At 50.2% G+C, this 26,630-nt stretch overlaps 1 protein-coding gene across 1 annotated transcript in view; it reads right to left on the reverse strand.

The window, feature by feature from the left end:
• The window catches only part of CDH23 (cadherin-related 23), a gene marked incomplete at its 5' end in the record, with an annotated part of 73,651 nt that extends 57,226 nt beyond the window's left edge, over window positions 1–16,425 (reverse strand). The window contains 12 exons of the mRNA XM_008935582.1: window positions 1,086–1,238; window positions 1,844–2,063; window positions 2,361–2,506; window positions 3,443–3,632; window positions 4,823–4,930; window positions 7,454–7,566; window positions 9,724–9,840; window positions 10,106–10,178; window positions 13,583–13,710; window positions 14,872–14,977; window positions 15,592–15,829; window positions 16,361–16,425. Coding sequence (XP_008933830.1) covers window positions 1,086–1,238; window positions 1,844–2,063; window positions 2,361–2,506; window positions 3,443–3,632; window positions 4,823–4,930; window positions 7,454–7,566; window positions 9,724–9,840; window positions 10,106–10,178; window positions 13,583–13,710; window positions 14,872–14,977; window positions 15,592–15,829; window positions 16,361–16,425 — 1,657 coding nt within the window. The remainder of the gene's footprint in view (window positions 1–1,085; window positions 1,239–1,843; window positions 2,064–2,360; window positions 2,507–3,442; window positions 3,633–4,822; window positions 4,931–7,453; window positions 7,567–9,723; window positions 9,841–10,105; window positions 10,179–13,582; window positions 13,711–14,871; window positions 14,978–15,591; window positions 15,830–16,360) is intronic.
• Window positions 16,426–26,630: the final 10,205 nt, after the last annotated feature.

Consider the following 26,630-nt stretch of genomic DNA (forward strand, 5'->3'; position numbering starts at 1 on the left):
CATGTCCCAGTACAGACTCCTGAGAGCCACCAGTTGTCACCCATCTCCATCTGGACACTGAGTCATTGCCCACGACCCTCTGGTTGTCACCATCCAGTGAATTAATGATCCATGTAACAGTACACCCATCAAATCCATATGTCTCCATCGCCCACAACATCCTAATCCCTACATTGGAGTCAAAGACTTCTATAGAAGTCCAGATAGGTGACATCTATAGCTCTTAGGGCAAGCTCCTATTTTTAGTAGGCAAAGCTTCTCTGCAGCATAAGTGGGCAGAGCACCTCCTCTCCAATACACCAGACACCATGCCTGCTTCACATGGAGTGGTGATTACAGGAAAAGCTGTATCATATTTACAAAAAAATAAAATAATAATAAATAAATAAATGTAATATACATATATATAAATGCCAGCTCATTTCCTGGATTCTTCAGAAGCAAGCTAGGGTCACTTTGCATATGGCCTGCAGTACCTGTGGGACAACACACACCTTTCCTCTTGCTGGGAGAGGCCGGAGGGACCATGAGATGAAACATGTAGGATGCTATTGTGAGAAAAATTACTCTCTGGTGACGTTTCTATTTTTGCCCTCTTCCTGAGGACTAAATGCCTCACGTGCAGTTTGCAAGTCAAAGCTTGGCCAGGGGGCTCCCCAGCCTCACACTGCTGGCATTGTCTGGGTGGCACTGCTGCTCTTCTGCTCCCTGTCCACCCAAACCCAGCTGCACACTGTGCTACGGGATGCTCTAAAACTCCAGAGAGGCTTCCAGCCCTAAATCCACATTACACAAATGTCACCCCAACAGAGTTTAAGCCCATCTTCGTGTTTTTTTCCTAGCTGTATCCCGGTGGTGTAAGAAGGCAGGGGATGCTCGGGGACAAGGGTTCAGCCAAGCAGGACAAGGAACAGTGGTCAGCAAGCTGGGGAGCCATGCGAGGCTCTTCAGCAGAGGGCGATACTGTACAAGGTTTGGAGGGGCTGGAAAAGGCAGCACTGATGTACAGAACACCCTGACTGGGGCAGACTGCTCCTTTCCACAGCCCAAAGTCCCCTTTGCAGCATTTAGGGTGGGGCTCCTACCTGTGATGAAGTAGCTGAGCTCAGCGTTCAGCCCAACATCAGCGTCCGTGCAGTTGAGCCGGACCACTTTGAAATCCCGGGCCACATTTTCGGGCAGTGACACATTGTAGATGGCTGGGAAGAAGGTGGGGTTCTCATCGTTCACATCCAGAACTGAAAGGTGGAACAAGAGGTGAGTGTCCCCCCAGGGCTGCCCCTCCTGGAGATTCCAGGCTGATGCCCACCAAGCTCCCAAAACCACCTGCCTACTACCGTGAGCAGCCCACGGAATGCTCTGTGTGGTAGGGGTGCCTGCAGACTGGCCATAAGGACTGGTCCTTGTGGTTGCAAGTTGTGTTTGGTTGCCTCTGATAGATGCAGATCATCCCTCCACATAACTCTAATTAAAGTGACTGCTTGCATTACTCATTTCCATCCCCATTCAGAGGAAAACCTGGGGTTTTAATTTAAGCTCAGCATTTCCAGGTGTATTGCAGAGGACTCTAGAGTTACAGGGCCAGAAACTTTCCAAACCCAGGCTTGAGAAGAACCCAAGATCACTTTGTTTCCAGATGATGTTTATTCTCAGAACTAGGCTTGTGTGAAGCCAGTAAATAGAAATGAAGCAAATTAAAGGCAGACAGCATAATAAGGGTCTCAGTGTCTCCTATATAAACCACATCTCCCTCCTTAGTGAGGTGTCCTTGTCACTCATCTTTTTGGCACTGGAGTGGGCTCTGTAGCTGGGCAGGGGTTGGAAGGAGGCCGGGCGCACCCACCTTTGACAGTCAGGGTGCTGGTGGAGCTCTTGGAGGGCACGCCGGCGTCGCTGGCCACCACTCTCAGGTAGTACTCAGCAATCCTCTCCCTGTCCAGCACGGCGGTGGAGGTGACGAGTCCACTGGTGCTGTTGATGAGGAAATCCATGCGGGGCATCCCTACCTGCATGCGGTACGTCACCTGCCCGTTCGGACCCTCGTCCAGGTCAATGGCCACTACCTGGTGGGGAGAGTGGAGGGAAGGGGTGAGCACAGGGGAGCCCGATCATCTCCAGATGATGAAAATCACAGTACATAAACCCTGGACATTTCCTTGCCCCCAGAGGTCCTGGTCTCAGGTGATCCCCCCTGCTGGGAGCTACCACAACCTCTTCTGCATCCCCCCAGTTGCATAGTTAGAGGATGGAGGAGAGGAAGAGGACGGAAGGGGATGTATTGCCTGCCTGTTTCGGAGAAGTGATGGCAGAGACAGCAGCAGGTCCTAGGGTGGGGCATGGTGGCAATGGGACATGCTCACCTGGAAAACAGAGGAGCCCTCAGGAAGGCCCTCGGCGATCTCGGCGGCGAAAGGCAGGTTTTGGAAAGTGGGGTCGTTGTCATTCAGGTCCAGCAGGTTGACAAAAACTGTGGCACTGCTGGTGGCTCGCAGGGGTGGCCTCCCACCTGCAGAAGCCAGGAATGGTGTCTCAGGTGTAGTATCTCAAGGTGTTTCCACCCCTTTCCCACTAAGAGGAGCCCTCCCTCCCTATACAGACAGTAGTGCAGGATGGGGCTTGTCCTCAAAGCATTGATCTGTCCCTGTTACTACCTGTGCACGCAGCTGAAAACCAAGAGCACAACCAGTCTGTGCTTATCTTGGTCTTTCTGGCAGGACAGATAGGACAATTGCTTTAGCACAGCATAGAGGTGATATAGGTGAAATACAAAGAGGCAGAGGGAAGGTTGTGTAGAATAAGAATCATTTTGGTTGGAAAAGACCCTTAAGATTGAGTCCAATCATTAACCCAGCACTGTCAAGTTCACCTTGTCCCTAAGCACCACATCTCCCTGTCTTTAAATGTGCCTTCTAGCTCTTGGAAACAGGCTAGATAATAGAAAATTATTTTCCTATCCCAATCTTTTTTCCTAAAAAAAGTTTCCCTAAGATACCATTTCCAGAGAAAAAATACATCTCACTTGATCAGCTCTTTTTTTCCCCCAACCTGCTCAATTGACTTTCCTGGATACTGATGGAGCCTGATGGAGAAGAGGGGAAGTCTCTGCCTCCAAGGCTCACTGTCAGGGCTGCTATAGAAATGACTGTGCTCACATTTTGAAGGTTCCTGGTTTGTTTTAGCAGCAGGTTTTAACCTACTCTCAGTTTTTAACCTCAAAAAGGTCTTTGCAACTTATACTCCAGACAAGAAAAAGAAAAAGCTTCATCATCATGGAAAAATCAGGCTGAGAAAAGTTCAGCTCAATATGTGAAAGCCATCAGGGAAGGGGAGCCAGGGGTGAGGAAGGCGATGCTCACAAAGCCTGAGCTCCAGGGATTCCAAGCCATGGTGGAGCAGAACAAACCACCATGGCAAAGAAGAGTGGGCTACAAGGAGGGCTTACAGTCGGTGACCGACACCACGATCCTCCTCATGAGCTGGGCCTCCTGGGCGTTGGGGTTCTCGCGGTCCAGGAGGACACCGGTGGTGCGGATCTTGCCCGTGGTGCTGTTGAGGCTGTAGAACTTGTTGGGGGGTCGGATGCTGTACACCACTGTTCCATTCTCTCCCAGGTCTGGGTCGATGGCAACCACCTGCCATGGAAGAATGATAAAAATTAAAACAGAGCAGTTGTGCAGCCCCGTGTAGATTCACCACTGTCTAATAATGAGGCTGAGCTTGCATGACAGGCTTCCCCATACCCAACAGCAGCAAGAAGTTCTCCTTCCTCCACCCAGTTGTACATTTTCATGATACTTGCAGGGATTTTGTACCTTTGAGACCTCTGCTGCAGTGTTGTATCTCACCAAAACTGGCCTGCAAGCCTGGGAGGTAATGGCGTGGCACGATAGACACAAGCACCCACTAATCAAATGGGCTTTTTTCCTCTTAAATAAAATCAGCTAGAAAACATGAACCCTTCAGAAAAATAAAATAAATGAGACCAAGAGGCACACGGAGGAACTTCTGCTGCTGCATCGGAAATGCTGGAAATAATTCACTGGTGGAGTTTTTCTCCACGCCAGACATTTTGTGCTTTATTGCTCTCCCTGTGACATTTTTAATTACAGGGGACATTTACATTAAAACCAGCTCGACTTCATTGGACTCGTAACTTCTCTGGCCCCTGCTGCTTGTCCTGCAGCTGAATTTACATCGTATTAGTGACACAATAATTATTTTCCCAGCAACTAACTGGGATATCAAAGGCAAGATGACTTCAAGCAGGCACTGAGCAGAGGGGCTGGTGCTGCACAGAAAAGAAAAAACTGGCTTGGGCTGTGTTGCCAGACCTTTCTTCCCACCTCCCCAACTCCATTTCTTCCACCGCCTTCCTCCTTATAGGATTTTGTGGATTCTCTTTACTTTTCCCTCATTTATTTTCCATTTTGTGCCCGTCATTTTTCTCCTGGGGTGATGGAGTACAAGCCTCCCTCTCTCCTTCTCTTTTATTTCACCAGAGGGACTTGAAAGGCTGTAAATCAATGTCTTTCAGAGAGGTCCTTGAAGGAAGACGCAGGCAAGGCTAAGAAAAGGAGAATTTGGCCCAAACCCACACAATCTGAGGAGAAAACAAAAAATTCCAGCAGAGAGGAGAAACAGCAGGCTGGGCAGCAGCAAGGAGGCTCAGAAGTAACCTTTTAAATAGACTTCTGTTAGATGGTGCTTGACTGGAGGTGACACCGGTTGGGAGGAGACTTCCTGCTCCAGCCAAGCTGGTGACAAGCTCACTGGATGATAGGAAGAGGCTTTTGGTGCTGTAGCTGCCTTCCCTCCCACGTACCGTGGTGACGTCTGAGTTGGGGGGAGTCATTTCCACCAGGTTGATGAAGTAAGGCTCATCCTTCCACATGGGATAGTTGTCGTTGATGTCCAGCAGCGTGATGTTCACCTGTAAGAGAGCAAACAAGCAATGCTACAACAGGTCATCCAGGTTCCTGGGGCAGCACAATGTCCTCCTGGATCTACAGCAGCACCAGGTGCCCAGTGGGTGTTCACCCTCCATAGGGAAAACCCTCAGAAAAGCAACCTCCCTCGTTGGGGTTGTTCAGCCTGGAGAAGAGAAGGCTCCAGAGAGAGCTTGTAGTGACCTTCCAGTACTTCAAGGAGTCCTGTAAGAAAGATAGAGAGGGACTCTTCATCAGGGAGTATAGTGATAGGATAAGGAATAACTGTTTCAAGCTGGAAGAGGGTGGATTTAGGTTAGATGTAAGGAAGAAGTCCTTCACTGTGAGAGTGATGAGACACTGGAAAGGGTTGCCCAGAGAAGTAGTGAATGATCCATTACTGGATGTGTTCAAGACCAGGTTGGATGGGGCTTTGAGAAACCTGGTCTAGTGGGAGGTGTCCCTGCTCATGCCAGGGGCTTTGGAACTAGGTGATCATTAAGGTCTCTTCTAATTCCAACCATTCTATGATCTTCACAGCCAAGGCTCCTTGGCATATTTGATCTTGGTTTGGCTCCTGTGTACTTGTTAGCTTGCAGTTAGAACAACCACATGGGCATGAGGTGTCTTTCCAAGCAGCTACTTCACTGGAGTGGAGGATGCAAATTGGTCATGGTGGTGTGGGAGAGGGAGTGGCAGGAGTGTGGCAGAAAAGGAAGCAAAAAATTGAGTGACTGGTAAAAAGCAAAAAAAAAGAGAAGGAAGAAGTGAGAAATCAGGAGAGGGTCCAATAACAGGGGCTGTGAGCTGCAAAGGTGGAGAGGGCAGTGCCCTGAAGTGTTACCTGACTTCATTTTTGGAATCAGGAGAGGGTCCAATAACAGGGGCTGTGAGCTGCAAAGGAGAGAGCATGGGAGAGGACAGTGCTCTGAAGTGTTACCTGACTTCATTTTTGGTGTGAGAAAAAGCATCTAAGTGACAGTAGAGAGCTTGTGGGATGCACCCTGTTGTCTGTGAGTCTCTCATCTCCCCAGATCACCTTTTTCAATGCAGCCTTTAAGTCTATAAAGGTGCCTGAGGGAAGAGCTGAAGTTCAAAGGAAAGGAGGATAGAGACCCCCGTGCCTGCCACCTCCACAAAGGGTGTTTCTCCTGAGGTCTTCTGCACTCCGAAGTAATCAGGCTGAGCTGCTGGTGCCACCCCGTGGTGGAAGAGGCAAATCTGGAAACCACAGTCTTCAAGGGTGTGCCCTTAGGCACAAGCCAAGGCACCCCAGTGGTCACTGGGGAAGGCTGGTGACCCACCTCTATGCTAAGCATCCCGGGTACCTGTCCATCACTCAGACACCTTGCAAAGCCCCTGAATGGACACTAATTCCCAGATCAAAAATGACTATAGGGAACAGCTTTGAGTCCAGGGTGTATATCCTTGCTAAAGACAGCAGGCAAATTTAAATAGGCCACCTGCTTCTCAGCAAGTTTTAATATTCTTTAACTTTTTAGGAACCACGATGCAAGTTTTCTTTTTTTTTCTTAATTGCAATCTGTGTTGCAAAAAGCTTGTTTTGCCTTTCAGTAAAGATACTAGGATAACATCATCCTATTTAGAGTCTCAGTGAGGAGCCCAGTATCCAACAAGCCACTGCTGCCACATGCTTTTGGGAGGCCCACAGGAAGCTTCTAGTCTGCCACCTGGATCATACCCCTCCTGATGGTCCTCAGCAGTAGTGACAATTATTTTAGAGATCTCCTCATCACAACCACAATATTTCTCTGCATCACCTTCTGTTGTGTGGGGCATCCTTCCTGCAACCCAACTGAGCGTCCCAGGAGCACCCAAATGTTGTGAAACGTTCAAACCAACACAGTGCCATGAGCAGTGAGAGATGGATCCTTGGCTTTTGAGCTAATATTTGCAAAGACTTTTAGAAACCCTTTGCAAACAACAGGCCTCCCTGAGGTCTGTGAAGGGCAAAGCAGAGCAGTAGGCTTCAACCTGCAGTACAATGGCCTGCACCTTCACCAGAACCTTCTAGCTTAGAAGTGAGAAGCCCAGGCATCACAATCACACTGGAAACCCTTGATCCAGGCAGTATGTGAATAGTACTCATCAGGAACAACTAAGAGTGCCTACAGGCTCTCCAACTAAGCATTTTCTCAAGAGGCATAAACAAAGGGAGCTGTGCTGTGGGTGGAATAGGTACCCATTAATGCCTTCACACGGAGAACTGGACACATAAAGCTCTGGAAGGTCAAGTGGCTCCTGGGTGAATGGCTTGCCAGGAATGGGAGCCTGATTTCAAAGTCTGCACAGCCCCAACAGTCATTCTGAAGGGTTGTGAGCAGCAGAGGGGGCAGCTCAGAGGCCACACACCATCATGTGCTCTTTACCCACCCACACGGCTAAAATTGAACTCTGCTAGCATCAAGAATTGAAGCGTCAGTGTCTGGGCAACCCTCCCTGATGCCAGCCCCAGGAGGGCACTTTGGTGGCTCAAGGAGGTGGGAGTTACTCCTTCATACACTCACCATGGCAATGCCTGTCTTCTGGTGGTGGCCCACACCTCCATCCACTGCCCGGACGATGAGAATGTATTCGGATTTGGCCTCTCGGTCCAGCAAAGACGTCGTCGTGATTTCTCCTGTAGCCACAGGAGATGAGAGGGATTAGAGGTGAATATGGGCACCAGTGAATAAAAGGGACATTCAAAACCAGAGACTTGATCCTTCACAAACAGGCCCTTTCTTCTCATTAATTTTCAAACAGATGGACCCTGTCAGCAAGCTCCTGCAAACTTCACATTGTACCTTCCTATGGTGAAGTGCTGGGGTTAAACCCCCAGCCCTAAATGAAGGTTGGCATATGGATGAAGTCCACCACCAGGCAAAAAAGACCCTCCTGATTGGTTTTCACCCATCGTCTGGCTAGCCTTGGGTGGGAACTGATGACTACACCTTCCTCATTAACTTGGAGGCAGGGCAAGAAGCCACCTCTGTGAGAGCTCACTCCTCTGGCAGTGGAGTTGGGAGGTTTTTCCATACAGTGGATGTGCTGTGTGGGGATTCTGGCTGAATCAGGACTCCCTGACTCTTTGTGGCAAGTGGAGTTCCCAGGTTGGCAGGGCCTGAACACAGAATCATAGAATCACTATGGTTGGAAAGGACCTTCAGGTCCAAGCTTCCTCCCAACATCTCCCTAACCACTAGACCAGAGCCTCAAGTGCCACGTCCCCTCATTTTTTGAACACCTCCAGGGATGATGACTCCACCACCTCTCTGGGCAGCCCATTCCAGTGTCTAACCACTCTCTCAGTGAAGAAATTCTTCCTAATATCAAATTGAAACCTCCCCTGATACAACTTGAGGCCATTACCTCTCATCCTATCATCAGTCATTTGGGAAAAGAGACCAATACCTGCCTCACTACAACCTCCTTTTAGGTAGCTGTAGAGAGCAATAAGGTCACCTCTCAGTCTCCTCTTCTCCAAACTAAACAACCCCAGTTCCCTCAGTTGATCCTCACAAGGCATGTTTTCCAGCCCTCTCACCAGCCTCGTAGCCCTTCTCTGGATCTGCTCCAGCACCTCCATGTCCTCCTGTGGTGCCCAAAACTGGACACAGTGCTCAAGGTGTGGTCTCACCAGTGCTGATTCCAGGGGCATGATCACCTCCCTGCTCCTGCTGGTCACACTGTTTCTGATCCAGGCCAGGATGCTGTTGGCCTTCTTTGTACATGAAGCTGTCTCTGAGTCTCTACTATACAACTGGGCTCATGCCCTGGCTGCTGCCATCACTCACACCTTGGCTCTTTGCCCAGCTCACTCCCTTCTTCACGCCCACTGTGGTGGGTGAGTGCATTGACTTGTTCCTCCTGCTGGTTGTCTGGCAGTTTGGATCGCTAGTGTGTGATGTGGTAGCAGAGGGAGGAGTTTGGCTGCTGGGCTGCCCGTTAATGATAATATCATTCTGTATTGGGCAAGTGGTCAGCAGAAGACCGTGGAACCGGTGTAATGATTGTCTATGATCCCTTATGCATATTCCTGCCCATAATGAACCAAGAATTATGCCAGCAAGGGAAGGTGGGCAGCAGCTCCTTAACTGACCTAAGCCTTTTCTCAGATGCCAGTCCCATCAGGAGCTGAGATTCCACTGATGCCTCTGCCAAAGCTCCCACAGTGACTGAAAAAGTGCTGGTGGCTGAAATCTAGTGAATTCCTTAAATAATGTTTTTCCTAAGCAGGATGCTCGGGAGAAAAGGGTGGGGGAAGTACTGGGGGTGTTGTGGTTTGAGGCTTGGAAAGGGGGTGTGACCTTCCAGCAACTGGGAGGAGCCCGGGTGGGGGTGAAACATTGTATTCCCTCCCCTTCCAACACATACTCTGATAAGAGGCAGGAAGTGGGTGCTAACTTCACTCCTGTCCTGCAGCTTGGAGAGGGAAGTTGTCCTTTCACTCTGTGGAACCTTGGAACCATTTCTGAGCGTTTTTTTTATATTTTATTTTTTGTATTTTCCCCTAATCTTTGTATATATTATTTTCCTTACCTCCCTTTTTTGTTTTCTGTTCCTTGTTAAACAATATACTTCATTTTTTTTTTCAAAGTGTCTCTCTCTCTCTCTCTCATTCGGAGGGGGGGAGCGGCAAGTACATAGTTCTCTTCCGTGTGGGTCCTGCCCTGAACCCCTTTTTACACAGAACCAGGACAGAGGGTAAAAGGGGAAAAATGATAGCAAGAAAAACAGGGTAAATTCAGAAGATGGAACTGGAAGGAAAAGAGGGGAAGCACGTATGGAGGCTCACCTGAGCGAGCGTTGATCCGAAAATGTGAGGAGCCCTCCAGGGAGTAAATGATTGAGTCCTGCCCATACTCCCTGGACCGGTCCATGTCCGTGGCATTGAGAAACAGCACCGTGGCTCCTTGGGGGGAATGATTGAGGAGTAGGATGAAGCATTCTCAGCCTGGAGCAGCTCTCCCCAGCTGCCTCGTTCCCCCACATTGCTCCTAAAGGTCACTTGGCAAAGGGATCCCCTCGCCTGCATGCACAGTGGAGCCAAACCCCCAGACCTGAAACTGGTCTCTGTTTTTTGCCTCCCAAAAAAGCCATCACTCACCCTGTTCTGGCTGTAAGACCCCCAAGGCCCTTTTGCTAGACTGGAGAAGGAGGAGGGCTGTGCTCCATACCTGCCATGATGTCCTCCATGACGGTTATGACATAGGAAGGCTTGCTGAATGTTGGGGGGTTGTCATTTTCATCCTGAAGCAAAGAGAAAGTTGAGAAGCTGGTTGAGGAAAAGGCAAAATGGTCAAAAGACTGCAGAATTCTGGTTTGGTGATGTCCTGGATGATTGCATCACAAGATGTGACCACCTCAAGGCATCAATGTGGGGAATATGGCCTTACGGGTAAGGCACCAGAGGTCTGAGCTTCACTGCAGAAGCAGTTGAGAAGGAGGTAATGGATGATCAGTGACTTTGCTGAGCCATGCAGTGGGGACACTACTGAATATCCCATTACCCAGCATCCTAGCAATATGTCTGAGGAATCACTACCATCCTCTGAGCTGCTCCCCCCTTCACTGCAACACCTGGGAAGACTCAAACATCACATGAATCATGGGAGCATCATGTACAGACCTGCTCCTCCACATGGGTGGCTTAGTGCTCCTGGTCACCCTGGCCATGAGGCCACCAGGCAAATGGGACTGGCCACGGGAGCTCCTGCCAAGCTTTGGCTGCCTTTGTTGAAGTGGAGGTCTGCAGAAAGAACAGCTACAGCATTTTCAGGGGGGAAGCTGGTTTGCATACCGATGTGCTCCCCCCAAGCCTGTCTCTGCCAACAACTATGGCCAGCCTGGTGAAACCAGGCAGGAGCAACAGTTTGAAACATCCCCCAAAACAGATTTTGGACTAGTTAAAAGCTCCCTAAGGGGAGTTTTAAATGCTGTTTAAACAATGTTAAGAACCTGCCTTAAATGAGCCAAACCCAACCACCTATGGAGGGAAAGGATGGAGCAGCCAGGACATTAAAACACCGTTACAGACTTTGCTGCTTCCCTGGAGCTGCTCTAGAGACGTTTTCTACCTGGAGACAGCTGATGGACCTGCAGGCTCAGCTGCTCCTGCTGCCACCGAACTTGATATTTGAGGCAATTTCACGTGCCAACGATGCCCATCGTACTGCAATTAAATTACCATCATTGCTGGAAGCAGGTGGTCTTTAATCAGCCCTTGCCTCACTCAGCTTTCACCGCACCTCCTCTGAGGGTAATGAGGAAAACACTGGCTGCCTAGGGTGCTGTCCTCACCATCCCTCCTCCTTCTTGAAGAGCAGGGTTGGGGTCATCGCCCTAGTGCAGACCTGGGAGGAGAGGGTGAAGGGAACCAAGAGGCGGGGTGTACATCCACGTGCCACCTATGGCTGGAGCCAGGTGAGCTGTGCTGTGGTCCAGGCTGGGTGGACTTAAGCCAGAGCAGATGCCGTGCCATTCTGTTAGCGGTCCTGAGTTCACTGGGCCGTGCTCAGCACTGCCACGGCCTGGCAAGCTGGCTCCTGGGGAGGCTGGGGCTCGCTCCTCCTGGCTGGCTTTCCATCTGGCTGGAGCTCCACCTACCTGCAGTGCAGCACGTGGCTTTTCTACTTGAGAAGGATATTGCCAACTTCAGCAACAACACTTCAAAGCTTCCTGCTGCAAACCTTACCAGCACACTTCTTCTGTTCCCACAGGAGAGGGCATCCAGCTAACTAGCTAGGACTAGCTTACCACATCCCTGTGACTCTCAGCCCTCCTGCCACCCCCTATCCTCACCCTCAAACAGCTATTGTATCATCTTCAGGGATGCTGAGAAGATAGCATCTGACAGACAGACTTGTAGAATTGATGTCAACAACTGCCACATCTCAGATGGAATTTTTCAGAATCACAGAATCATTTTTGTTGGAAGAGACTTTTAAGATTGTCAACTCCAATCATTAACCTGGCACTATCAGGTCACCACTAAACCACATCCCTCAGCACCACATCTCCACAGCTTTTAAATCCCTCCAGGGATGGGGTCCCCACAACTTCCCTGGGCAAAATGTTCACACAGATGCTCACAAGCCCCTTTCTTCCAGACGTATACAGGCTACAAGTCACTGGCTTGTGGCCCTGAGCGGGGTGTCAGCCGCAGGGAGCGAGGCAGAAATGTATTAGTGGTGATATTTCCCCGGATCCTGGCGTGGCGTGTGCTATTAGTTCTGATTCGGTGGCTCCCTCTACAAAAGCGTATTGTCCCCTAATGGGAAATCTACAAGGCGAGTTTGACTTCTTTATTAAAAACCAACAACCAAAGGATGAAAAAAAATCACCTCCCTCAACATTCTTTCTCGTTTTGCCTTTTCACGGCTCTTGTTCCTCGAGTGCCATCGTGAAACGCTTCCTCTTCATTTTCTTCCTATTTGCTGCCTTCCCCCCCCCACCTTTTTCCAGTTGAGAGAAAAGCCCTTTGGTTGAGAGTGGGAAAAGTGACAGCTACTTAAAACCCACCAGTGTACAGACTCAACCCGGAGGAGATGACCCACTGAAGCGTGGTCTTTAGAAGGAGGTGTTTATGCTGTCTAAAGCACAGAGTGAGATGGATGTATTTAGTTGCCACTAACCCCCCCCCCCTCGCTGGAACTGTCATATCCCTCCTCTCCTGAGCATAGTGAGGAAAGTGGAGCAGAGAGATGTTCCTGAGACTTCACTCTCATCCTATGGCACCATGGATTTCATCTTCTTCGCCTTCTCAGATTGACGCTGCCGCCAGCCTGGCTTAGATCTCATCACCATAAGACTGACAGCTTATCAAGCAAGCTGTCTCTGTCGCTGATACCTCCCCTCCAGACATCCTCAAACCACAATGTGCCTCGAAGTGACAATCTGATCTAATCTTCCCAAGGAATGCTGTGATGCTTTACCTCTCCCAGCAGCAACGTCTCCTCGAGGAGTTCTGCACCTATGCTGGCGTGTGGGATGCACAGCAAAGCTTGGAGCCTGCCTGGGAGGCCAGTGTTGAGGAAACAAACAAATAACTGCCCATAATGGATTCAGGGACTGATGATTTCTGACACTACAGGTGCTAACGTGCAGCCAGAGACCTTTCCTCTGTATCTGAGCTGCAGTGAGCACTTCTGGCTACATATGTCGAAAGCATCCTAGCTAGGAGTTCCCTGTGAGTAGAGAAGGGCTCACCAGGTGCTCAGTGAACCTCCCCAGTCAAAAACATGGGCAGAAAGTAGATTTTCAGTCCATTCCCAGCTCTGCTCCTTGCTCTGTGATCAGCTAGGGCTCCTACCACATTAGTTCCAGCAGCTCTTCCTTGCATTGTGCACAGCTGAGGAGAGGGAGGAGGTGCATGGGGTCAGGACAGCCCATCTGTGTCTGTCTGTGGTGACACCCCCTGGAAGACACTCACTTGTCCTCTGTCACTCAGACCTTACCAACTATCAGAGATGGCATTTCTTTAACCAGCATGGATGACATATATGTACATGAAACATAGATGACAGATGTAATGAGACACATGTAATTGTCAGCCATGGGGTGGAAGGGCCTTGCTGGATTATTGATGAATTATTGGTACTGCCACAGAGCAGTAGAAGGGCAACCATGACAGTATTGTTGGACACCATACTTACAAACACCTCAATGGTGACGGGGACGGTGCTGTTGAGCGGTGGGTTCCCAGCATCTGTGGCCATCACAGTCAGGTAAATAACCCCATTGGCCACCTGCTCGTAGTCGAGAGGGTGGTTCACACTGATCACTGAAAGGATGCAAAGCAGAGTGGTCAGGAGAGCACCCACACACTGCACAGGACAGTGGTAAAGCTTGGGAGGTGGCCTATCCACACCACCTCCCTGGGCCAATAGTACCTGCTTGAGGTGGCAATGCCCTGAAAACACAAGTGTTGGGCATTACTGAGCTCCTTGCACTGGCATGACCCAGAGGGAACTGTACACCCACAGACACGGGGCCCTGCAGCAGCTTAAAATCATAGAACTGTTTTTCATTGGAAGATATCTTTATGATCATCAGATCTAACCATTAACCCTGCACTGCCAGTTTGCCACTAAACCATATACCTCAGCACCGTCATCAAATCTAACCATTAACCCAGCACTGCCAGGTTGCCACTAAACCATATACCTCAGCACCACATTTAAATAGCTTTGAAATCCTTCCAGAGATGGGGACTCCACCACTGCCCCAGGCAGCCTCTTCCAGGGCTTGACAATACTTTTGGGAAGAAATTTTCCCTGATGTCCAACCTAAACCTTGCTTGCTGCAACCTGAGGCCATTTCCTCCTGTTCTATTGCTCATTTCCTGGGAGAAGAGACTGACTCCTACCTAGCTCCAACCTCCTTTCAGGGAGCTGTTGACAGTGAGAAGGTCTCCCCTGAGCCTCCTTTGCTCCACGCTCAACAACACCAGGTCCCTTAGCTGCTCCTCACAAACAGACTTGTGCTCTAGACCCTTCCCCAGCTTCATTGCCCTTCTTTAGATATGCTCCAGTCCCTCAGTGTCCTTGGGAGTGAGGGGCCCAAAACTGAAAACATGATTTGAGATGAGGCCTCCCCAGTGCCAAGTCCAGGGGGATAATTCTTATCCTAGTCCTGCTGGCCACACTAGTGCTGTTTGCCAGGCTGCTGTTGACCTTCTTGGCCACCTGGGCACACACTGGCTCATCTTTAGCTGGCTATTGACCACCACCCCCAAGCTCTTTTTAATCAGGCAGCTTTTCAGTCACATCCTTGGCTCAAGTCCTGCTGCAAAGGATTGTGTTGCTGATGAGGTCAGGACAAGCAGAGGAGCTGCTGGAGCAGCTTCTTAAAGCTTGCTGGCACAACTGCTTTCAGGGGTTTGAGTGCAGCCTGAGCTGCTGCTGCTTGTCCAGGGCTCTGTGGTCTTGGGACCAGCACTTACCTCCGTACCCTTCTGACACCACGATGTCAAAGTAGTCGGGGAAGGCAGAGGCCTGCACGATGCTGTAAGTGATCTGGTTGTTTGGAGGGGAGTCCTCATCTGATGCCTAAAGCACGAGCAGAGGGAGTTAGTGAGCAGGGGAGCTGTTGCTGGTGATGTGCAATGGGAGAGAGACGAGGGATGTGCAGGCTGAGCTCAAGGAGTGTGGGAAACCAGTGGAGGAAGAACATTCATCAAGGGTCCTGAAAGGGTTTTTAAACCAGCCTCTCCTCCGAGGGAGGACTCACCAGGTTCTCCTCTCCTGCCTACCTGAAGCACTCACCCAGCCCGACCCCACAGAGGGAAAGTCATGCTTTTGCATCATAGCAAAATTTGTTCTTGTGCTGAAGAAACAAAAAAATCTTCCCTTGGCAGCACGAGGCTTACAGCTCCATCAACAACAAACCTTCCCCTTGGTGCCTGCTGACTTCATTGAGCAGAACAAGGTGATATGGAGACAACACTTGTGCCTTGGGAGAAGCCCCAGGTCCTGGGGATGCTGTCTAGGCATGGGATTTATAAGAGAGGAGGAGGAGGGAATGCACCACTCAACAGCACCTCAGTTGCCCTATAAATTACTCTTCAGATGGGCACAGGGAGGAAGGGAGCAGGGGAGGATGAGGACCCAGCTCGCTATGGTCTTCCCACCACGCATGCTGAGGAGCTGCTCCGGTCCCTCACCCGGAGCCGGACCACCTGGGTGACAGAGGGCTCGTTCTCCCGCAGGGCCCCCAGGTATGCCTCCTTCTGGAAGGTGGGGACGTTGTCGTTGACATCGAGGACGTTGATCCGGACGCGCCCCGTTGTCTCCTCCCCTCCACCGTCCCTGGCAATGATGGTCAAGGTGTAACGCTGCGTGGTCTCAAAGTCCAGCCGAGATGTCAGGAGGATGATGCCCGTGTCCTTGTCCAGAGAGAAACTGAGAGGACAGGAAAAGGGGTGAGAGCCCCAGTGACCACACACTGGAGATGGACAGATGGGGTGGCAGTAGCCTGACAGCTAGCACCATGGCAGGTAAAGTTTGTGGCTTTCTTCTGAGCAATATTAGGTCTCAGAGAACCTTCAAGAGCCATTGTTGGGGTAGAAACCCTCAGTGCTGCTCTACAGGCAGAGAAAGTGGGTTCAGAGGACCTCAAATCCTTTCTGCTGGGCAGCCCACATGCATCCCTCACCTGTCTACCATGAGCTATCACACATGATGCTCCAGGGCCAACAACTCTCTGGCAAATGCATTTATTGGTCCCAAGCAATGCTGGTGCCTGTAGGTTCCCATTCAGCAAAGCAATTGAACACGCTGGGCACAGGGCATGTGTTAACTTGCCCCTTTGGAAGACAACATAGTGATGTTCCCAGGTAGGACATAACAAATGCCCTTAAATTGCCATGTGACTTCTTAATGAGAAGAGATTTGGAAGAGTCAGAGTCATGTGGGTGGTTCACTCACACTTACCGGTCAGGGTCATCACTGAAAAAATAATTGACTTTCCCATATGTGCCCACGTCGTTATCAGTTGCCTGAAAAAATAAAAGTTAATCAATAAATGAAGGTGTTTGTGGCAACATTGGACACACTGGAGAATCCATTACACCCTCTTTGCCTCCTGCTACCCATGAGCCAATGGCCTGGTACCTGCACTGAGCTTGTGCCATTTGTCACCCAAGTGACGTGGGGCTGGGGCTGTCTGCTCTCAGCCAGGTTATCCTGCATGTCCCTGCCTCACAGCCTGCTCTACATCACAGTCCTCCATCAACATCTCTCAGTGTCACTCCTAAAACTTAGGGCAGTGGGAAATTTACGTGCACGTAATTTCCCTGATGTTCTAAGCTAATATGGGAAGGACATGTGAGATGAAGGTCTCCATGGACAATCCTTGTGGGTCACTTCACCTGGCCCTGTGAAGTCAAAAAGCTGAGACTTGGCATCCACAGCTCTTACTGTGCATTCCAGGCTGGTGGCAGGATGCCTGGAGCTGTGGGGAGAGAAATAAAAACCTCTCCTGCTTCAAAACTGACACCCCCTCCCCAAGCTAACATACATAGAATTGTAGAATTGTTTTGATTGGAGGAGATGTTTAAGATCATCAAGTCTAACTGTTAACCCAGCACTGCCAGCTCACCACCGAACTGTGTCCCTCAGCACCACATCTCCACAGCTTTGAAATCCCTCCAGGGATGGGGACTCCACCACTGCCTTGGGAAGCCTATTCCAGCACTTGACAACCCTTTCAGGGAAGACGTTTTTCTTAATGTCCAACCTAAACCTCCCCCAGTGCAATTTGAGGCTGTTCCCTTTTGTACTATTGCTTGTTCCTGGGGAGAAGAGACCAACCCCCATCTTGCTCCAATCTCCTATCAGGAAGCTGTGCAGAGTGAGAAGGTCTCCTCTGAGCCTCCTTTCCTCCAGGGTCAACACCTCCATGTCCGTCTGCTGCACCTCACAAGACTTGTGCTCTAGACTCTCCACTGGCTTCATTACCCTTCTTTGGACATGCTCCAGTCCCTCAATGTCCTTCTTGGAGTGAGGGGACTAAAAATGAATCCAAGTGCAACCTCTAGTACTGAGTCCAGGGGGATGATTCCTCCCCTAGTCCTGCTGGCCACACTAGTGCTGATCCAAGCAAGGCTGTGGTTGGCCTGGGTTTGCTGTGACCTAACTGCAGGACCTGGCACTTGGCTTTGTTAAACCTCATCCCATTGGCCACAGCCCACCAATCCAGCCTGTCCAGACTGCTTTGTAAAGCCTCTATACCCTCCAGCAGATCAACACTCCTATCCAACTTGGTGTTGTCTGCAAACTTACTGAGGGTGCCCTTGATGTCCTCATCCAGATCATTGATAAAGATATTAAAGAGAACCATCCCTAGTACTGAGCCCTGGGGAACACCACTTCTGACCAGCCACCAGCTGGATTTAACTCCTCTCACCACCATGCTCTGGGCCTGGCCATCCAGCTGAATTTTTATCCAGTGGAGTGTACACCCATCCATACAGAGCAGGAAAAGCAAAGAAAGGGATTTAGACCTTGCTTTCCACCAGCAGCTCCTGCTGGACAGCCCTTTTGGGAATGCAATGTGCTGCAAGCCCAATGTTGGACCAATTGCCCTCAGGATGCTGCAGCATGAGGGTGCAGTGCCAGCTCCCAGCCAAAGCCACTGCTGGCAGCAGAACGAGCTGCACGTACACTGCTGCCAGCTGCTGAAGCTGGAGAGGTCTGGTCACGGCCAAGCAACCAGCATCTTCTGGGGAAGGTGTGCCAAACTCACTGTGTGTCAGCTCTGGATGAGCAAGGCAAGATTTATGTACGTTTTAAAGTCTTTCCTCTAATGAATATATAAAATATGCATGAGTGGCAGCAGGAAAAAGGAGCAGAAAATTTCATTTTTAGGTGAGGAAAGTGGAATACAAGCCCACAAATATCCTTTTTCTCCCCCAGTATATTTTCTAAATGGAGTCCTGTCTGGATTACTTAGACACCAACAGGTCTGTTGTGAAAAAGCAGGGTCAAAGACACATTTTATGTCCAGATACTAGCAAAAGGCTGTATTTTAGGACTGGTACGGAACACAACCTGTTCCTGAAACCTTCCTGATTTATTGATGGCCTTGATTATCCTTGACAGCTGAGCAGGAACTTGAGAACATCAAAGTTTTACCCCTGTGCACCACTTACCTGCCACACAATAGGGTGGCAGAGGGGCAAAGGGATGAAAACCAGCCTGAATTAATTCAATTTTTGTCCCCAAAAATGCTTCCTCAGTTCAGCTGGCAAAGTTCTGCTGCTTTACACAAGCTGAAGGGCACACTGGTGGACCTAACCTTTCAGACCTACTGATTTTCCTCTCCACTGCTAAGATGTGATTTACTTTTTGTGTGCGTTGCAATTGTGTTCAGGAAAATGCAACAAATCTGCCAAAATCTGCCCAGAGAGGTGGCTGTTGAGTGAGTGGAACCTGCTTCTGGAGGGCATATTGCTCCTTAGAGGGCACCACGAAGGACACCTATGAACATGCCCCACCCCAACCAGAGCCTGACTGCTTTACTGAATGGAAACACCCTGGGAGCAGAGGGGTTAATCTATCATCTGCCCACCTCATCCTCCCCCAGCCAACTGATAATGATGTGGTCCTCCATCCTAACTACTGCCACCAGCCCAAGTGGCTCTGAATCATGGTGGCAAAGCCCCAAAGCATGGCCAGGGCTGGCCAACAAGGGCCCCTGGTCCTCTCTCTCCAAAATCCTTGAACATCCTTAGCATGGCTAACACAAGCCAGCTGTTACTTCTGCACCTATCACCTCTGTGAACCCCTAGGTCCCATTAATCCCTAAGTGTCTGGTGCCAGAGCAGAGCCCAGAAAGGCATTTTCCAAGCGCCTGGACGGGCTGATGATGAGATAATGATTTACAGGGGGGCTGACAGTGCCACAAAGCCCAGGCAAGACTAATTCCCTTCATTTGGCCCCGTACAATTGCACTTGTAAGTGCTTATTGCAGTGACAGACAACCCTGGGAAAGTGTAATTTTCTTCTGCTGAGGAAAAAAAATACAGGGGAGGAGGAAGGTTAAAAGAAGGTTAGCACAAAGCTGCTCAGCATGGGAGGCTGAGAGGCCCTGGGGGACTTGAGCCAGGAGGGTGGGCCGGACCCCACGCTGAGGTGATGCCGGGCCAACCAAAACTGCCAGCAAGGCAAAGTGACCAACTCATGAGGAGCCAGGGGGCTGGGGAGCTTAACTCTGCCCTGTAGAGCACCTCAGCAGCCAGGCTAATGACTTACCCTGATTTACACCCAAGGAGGTGGAAGGTGATACCTGCTTGGTGGCTTTCCCAGCAACTGAACATCACGGACATAATGCAGGGCAACAGAGCAGGTTACTTGAGCGTGACAGGGAATATGCAAAAAAGCAAAATGGTGCACGCTCAGCATATTTAATTTTGGGTCTACACTCATTCCTGTATACCAAATATTTTCCCTCTAAGGATAAAATCGATGCTCAGATGCTCAAACCCCTGGGGAGGTGACACGTACTCCCTTTGCAAAGCAATCCCAAGGGCTCCCAAATCCCACCAAGCTTTGTGGGGCCTTTCACAATCCTTGGTTGACAGCAGTTTTCCCACAGCTCTCCTGCCTCACTGAGTGGGACTGGTTGGCCCCCCCGCCAGCACGCATGCATCCATCCCTGCAGCCAGAGGAGGAAAGGCATCTGGCTGGAAGTTTCCTGGGGTTCCACCTGGAGAAGCATTCAAATGGATTTAACGGCTGCTCCTCTCCTGCCCAGAATATTAAAGCAGGATTTGCCCACTGGAGCCTGCAAAAGGGCAGGATAAAAACGCAGGTCCACATCTGTACTTTTATGAGCTGTCACCAGTGTAGTCTATTTCTAAAAAAAACCACATTTGCACAGCTAAACTCCAGGAGAATGGTGAGAAGAGGAAGCCCAGATAACCCAAAAGATTAATTTATTGGGCTGGAGCACGTCAGGGGCACCCAGCACACAAATCACAGGAGCACAAAAATCCCCCTGGCCCAGCTCTCCACGCATCTCCACCCCCCAGGCACAAACACTGGGGATGTCTTCCTTTTGTCCCACCAAGGGCCATCACACCTCTCCTTCCCCACAGGCTCCCAGGCTGGCAGAGCTGGAGACAATAAGCGAGGAGCTGGCAAACGGTTCTGCTCTTGTGGGCAAATCTGCAGGAAAGGGCATGTCATCCAATTTGTTCGGGAAACAATAGCAATGTTTGACATGTCATCAGGATTGATGGAGCAGAAATTTACATGGGAGACTTGAGTTTTAAACAGCTCCACGGAGCTTCCCCAGTAATGGTTTCGACATTCATCATCCGCCGAGTCCCACTCAACGACTTCTTAAACTGCCCGAGATTAACTCTACTCACAGCAGCTTCAGGGAGCATGGTAGGAGGAGTGGGGAAGAGCTTAAAGAGTCAAGAAGAGCCTTTCTGGGCAGCACGGATGCCCTGCAGAGCCCCACTACGGCCTTCATCTCCCCGAACTTGCCAGGCAAGGATGAGCAGCCTGAGGTTAGTTGCAGGGGTGAGCAAAGCACACTGGAAGGACAACTAGTTGCTGTCTGGATGAGCTGGGCTGCCATGTCCTGCCTGCCTGAAGATGGCTCTGCTGGCACCAAGGAGCTGAATCCTTCCCACCTTTCCATCTGTGTGGGGCTGCTGGAGCAGGTCCCAGCTCAGTTTGCTCTCGTTCGCCCTCTTTGTTTTCCTTCCCCTACCTCGCATGCAACAACCTGGAAATAAAAATTGATGGGGAGCAAATTGCTTTGGCCAGAAGCTCTCTGCTTAAAAGAGTTGTAGCAAGAAAGCAATTACTGAGCATCAAAAAGCTATCAGGGGACGGGCGTGACCGTGTGTGAGTCTGGTCTCACCACCGCCTGCCTGCTCCCCTGGCCCTGCTGAGGACACAGTGGGGAGACTGACACACAACTGTGCCAACAGGACACCTGGGGCTTGAACCAAGGGAGCCATGGTCACTCCTTGGGGCAGACTGGGCTGCCACAGGCCGCTCAGAGCACACTACAAGCAACCCAGGGTGGGGAGCCATGCCCTGTCATCATACCAATTTCTGAAGCCACCTAAACTGGCTTGTGTTCAACAACAATCAGCCCTTCTTAAACTCAGCCTGCTGCAGTCTTCAGGTGCCGGGTAAAAAGCAGGCAGCCTCTGGTATCCACCCGCATTGGGATTTGATTTGTGATTTGAGGGAAAGAAATGTGAAGGGCCAAGAGTTTCCACGAGAAGCAATCTCTGGGCTGCAAAATCGGATCAAGAAAACCAATGGAAAACCTACTTAAAGTCATTAAACCCTTCTCAGACAGAAATCAGCTCGTTCCCTGGCATTGCCTGCTCTGACCGTGCTCTTTTCCAGGCCGTTGAAGAGCAGCTGCCTGGTGGGAGGTGGCAATCAGGCATGAGCAGAGCCATCCAGCATCACCACGCCGGAGCCCAGCGGCGTGATTAACCAGGAAGGATGGAACCAAGGTGATGCTGGGGGTACCAGCACCACCACCTTCCCCAGCAGCTTCAGACCACGCGCCGAGCTGGGAGCTCAATCGTCGCTAATGACCCCAGAGGGTTGCGTTGAACTTGGCTAGGGGTTGAAAAATAGCCAATCAACCCCCCTGGGAACTGCAGAGCTTTTGCCCACCTCTTCTGCCAGCCACTGGGGAATAAAAAAGCCTCCTTGATTGTGTTTTATAACAGCGGGCCCTGCAACATCAGCTCCTCACAAGTGAGCGGGGTTAACACTTGCCTGGGCAGCCTTGATTTAGCAGGGAGGAATTTACTGTAGCCAGGCTGGAGGTTGAGGTTTAAAATAGGAGCTGACAGAAGCCTTGAGCAAAAGAAGCAGGTACCTCGAGCATGGGTTTCCACTGCCCAAAGTGACACCAAGACCATTTAGATGCCCACCTCGGTGGGTTTTACTGGAACTCTGTGCTGGAGCTGGGTGCAAGTACCCTGCTAATGAACAGTATTGATTTCATATTCTCCTGTTGTCCACCGAAATGGCAAGCAGCACATCTGATAGATTAAATAACCACACAATTGCCTGGTCTGACATCTCAATCACTTTGCTGTTGGGTCTCTAATGAATTTTACAGCCCAGCAAAATGGAAGAAATTAAGGTCAAAGTCCAATGAAGGAAATATAAATCCCCGATGATCTCTGAAGTATTTGCAAGAGCTCCTGGAAGCCAGTCACACCTCCCATCATCTGCAACTCCATTTCATCCAGGTGACAAGCACCATCTAGGGCACAGCAGGGAGAGGAAGACAAAAGCAATGGAGGAGGAAAGAGCTGAACCAGACCTTGCCTGGAGATGAACATGAACATGCTAAATCCCAGCCTGGAGAAAGGGAATGGCAAAGCCCAATCTTTGTCCAGCAGGAAAACTGGCTACAGCCTGTGGTTGCTATGAGTGTGAAGGAAGCCCAGCTGGAGAGTGGGCTTTTTAGTTTTTCAGCAAGGGGGAGCAAGCCCAGAACACATCCAGGCAGAGGTGCTCCCAGAGAGAGCAGCAGGGATGCTCCTCACTCAGCCCAAGGAAGGCTAGAGGCCATAGGCTGAGCTCTAGGAAGACAACATCCTCACACCCTAGAAGCTGGACACTACACCTGAGTCTCAGTCAGACAGCAAGCAGTTGCTTCTCCAGGGTGTTCTAGGGGATGGAAAGCCTTTGCTTTACTCCTGTGAGCATCCTCACTCCCTAGAAGCTGGAAACTACACCTGAGTCTCAGTCAGATAGCAAGCAGTTGTTTCTCCAGGGTGTTCTAGGGTATGGAAAGCCTTTGCTTTACTCCTGTGACTGGAGATACCAAAAGAGGTTTGGTTACAGGACACAGCAGCCAGTCATGGGAATCATAGAATCGTTTTGGTTGGAAAAGACCTTTAAGATCATCAACCTCAACCGTTAACCCAGCATCACCAGGTTACCACTAAACCATGTCCTTCAGCACCACATCTACACAGCTTTGAAACCTCTCCAGGGACAGAGACTCCATGACTACCCTTGACAGCCTCTTCCAGGGCTTGTCAATCTCCAGGGACAGAGACTCTATGACTACTCTTGACAGCCTCTTCCAGGGCTTGTCAACCCTTTTGGGGAAGACCTTTTTCCTCATGTCCAACCTAAACCTCCCCTGGTGCAACTTGAGGCTGTTTCCACTTCTACTGCTTGTTCCCTGGGAGAAGAGACCAACTCCTATCTCCCTTCAACCTCCTTCCTTTCAGGGAGGTGTCATGAGCGAGAAGGTCTCCTTTGAGCCTCCTTTTCTCCAGGCACAACACCCCCAGGTCCCTCAGCTGCTCCTCACCAGACTTGTGCTCTAGACCCTTCTCCAGCTTCGTTTTCCTTCTTTGGACACGCTCCAGCTCCTGGTCCTTCTTGGGGGTGAGTGCCCCAAAAGAGAACACAGCATTCAAGGTGCAGGAAGATCAAGCAGAGCCTGCGTCCTGAGGCAGAAATAGCCTCTGGGTGGTGTGAAAGGACTCACGAGGTCAATTTACACATCTCAGGGCTCCAAAATGCCCAGTTTAAGTAAATGTGCCTCCCCTTAACGCTCCACTAGCAGTTTGTCAGCAGCATGAGGGGCTGCACAAGGTCATCTGTCCACAGGGTGACACTGCCTCTGTCACAGCATCGCTTCAGCTAATGGCACCCATTGAGTGCCGATTCACATGGGAGCTCTTTGCTTGAGGAAACAGAGGCTGCTTTGGGAGAGATGTGGGTGCAAGGGGCATGGGAGAAGCCAGCTTGGAAAACAGGTTAAAATCCAGGAGCAATGACTCTGTTGGAGCTTTGAGAGAGGTAAGCACGATGGAGTTGCCCATGCACAGATGTGCTGAGTGTGGGAGAGGACATATTGAAGGTGAAGGTGGTGATTGACCTGAAGGGACTGCTCAGAAGGATGTGTGAAGCCAGGGCGTTTGCACAGCAGTGAGCATCACCTTGGGAAAAATTTTCCCTTCAACTTCCAGCCACCTCCCACAGCACCAGCAAGGAAAACCCACCCAACCCTGTCTCCAATTGGGAGCAGCACTGGGAAGGGAAGGGGGAAATCCTGCCGTCCGGCTCGTACTCTGCAGGATGCAATTTAGACAGGAGCAGCTCTGTTTTTCTTTCCCATCTCATAGGCTGGATTAGCTTTTGTGTGAGGGGTTGGGGAGCTGTGATATGTTTTTTTTTTCCCCACCCCTGCGCTCTAGCTGTGCTTTTCTCCTGACAGCTCCATCAGGACAGGGAGCGGCTGCAGAAGCTGCAATAAGCGTCTCTCTCCTCAGCGCTCGGGCTGTCACGATTCCTATTCCAGCCCATTTCCGTCCTACGGATGGATATTTAGATTAAAGAGATAAACACAGCCAAAGAGCACTGGCCCCTGACAGAATGACGAGGGCTTCAGATCCGTCAGTCACACGGCTACCTGGTAACTCCCTCCTCTCCTTCCCTTTATTTACAGAACCAGATAGATAAGAATATTTAACAGGAATGAGAAGTGCAAGTGTGTGTATATATATATATGTATACTTCTTAAAAAAGGAGGAACGCAGGAAGAAGACAAGCCATTCATGTTTAACTTTCCAGGCAATTTGGAGTCATCTGCTTTGATTATTTAACTATTTACTGTTCCATGTATTTGCAGTTTTCCTCTCCTCTTGCAGATAAAGGATTCAATTTTCTTTTAAGCGGTGAGGAAATTGGAAGGGACTTTGTTCTGTTTAAGCACAGCTGGAGTTGGAGCATGCGGAGGATGTTGAGAACAACAAGATCAATTAAGATGCTAACAGGGAGGACAAGCTGTGTAGGCCAGGGGAGGAGAGAAGGGTTGGAAGAAGGGACAAAGTCCAGGTTTGAAGGACATCAGAAATTAGCTCTCCCTCTGCCACCTCCCTTCCAAGGGCAGGCCTAGCCCTGGCTCTCACCCCCACCCAGTAAACCCCCTTTTTTACCATGTCCAAGCTGAAGCCTTCCCAACAAGGAAGTATACCTTGTTACCATTGCCCCAAAACAGGTCCATATCCTACCTCCCTCCAGCCTTCAACGGAGAGGCTTCCTCCTGAGCCCATCCTCTGCAATACTCATCAGCCTTTGATGTTCAGTTGGCAGTCCCTATTATCACCTCCCTGGTGTTCACCCTCTCCAACAAGGGCTTTCTGATACATTTTCCATCCACTTCAAGAAGAAAGAGAGGATGGAGGTTGACCAGGGAGTCCTCTTCTCCCAGTGCTGGACCATCCTGTGCTCCCCAAACCCATGCAGGAAGGCAGAGGAGGTGCAAGCTGCTTCTAATGGAAGTGAAGTAGGTGTGTCCCTGCAAAGCAGGACACGAACTCAACTCCCTGAACAAAATTTAGAGTCAGTAAATTGGCAATGATTGAGCAGCCCCATGCTATCCCCATTGCAGCATGGGGGAATGTTGTCCTACTGATTGCTGATCCTCATGAGATGATGGGCTGCACCACTTTCTGGTCCTAAGGCTGGGAGTCTTAGACTTCTGGTCCCAGGCACCACTGATGGGGCAGGGGACAGTTTATCTCCTAACTGATTGTGAGATATTTCCCTACCTCATTCCCTGCTCCAAGTGGCTACATTCCTTATTCTGTGCAACCTTCCCAAAGTCCATAGTGATGCAGGCTTTCCCCCAAGGCTGGTACACACAGTCATCCTCCTCACATGAGACAGAAACACAACACCTGACCCCCCAGCAGCTCAAAGCTGCAGCCAGCTCCTCTGCTCAGCCTCTACTGCCTTTTATTCTGGATTATTTCTGTCCCCTGTGTTTACTTTTCCTCTAAGAAAAAGGATAAAGAAAAACTTTGGAGATCACCAAGAAACAAAAGACAGCAGCAGCTACATAGACATTAGGGGAGAGTGGAGCCAAAGGGATGGAGGGTGGGATGAGACCTTAAGGCTGCAGGCAAACAGAGAAACCCCCATCCTAAGTTTGCAAAGCCCCATCCCACCCACATCAGCCACAAATACTTTGAGTTGGACAGACCCAGAGGGATGTAACCATCCCAAGCACCCCAAAGCCACCCCAGGACAGCTGCAAAGCCCACAGCCCGTGGCACAACTAAACCAACCAGGATGGCAGGCTGATTGAGAAAGCAATTTGCATTTTAAATAGGTGCTTATTGATGTCTGCAATTCTCCTTCCCAGGGTGGGAAAACTACATTATTACTTTCTTGTTGACTG

Source organism: Merops nubicus, unplaced genomic scaffold (genome assembly GCF_000691845.1).
Source record: "Merops nubicus isolate BGI_N331 unplaced genomic scaffold, ASM69184v1 scaffold242, whole genome shotgun sequence".
NCBI classification, from domain to species: domain Eukaryota; kingdom Metazoa; phylum Chordata; class Aves; order Coraciiformes; family Meropidae; genus Merops; species Merops nubicus.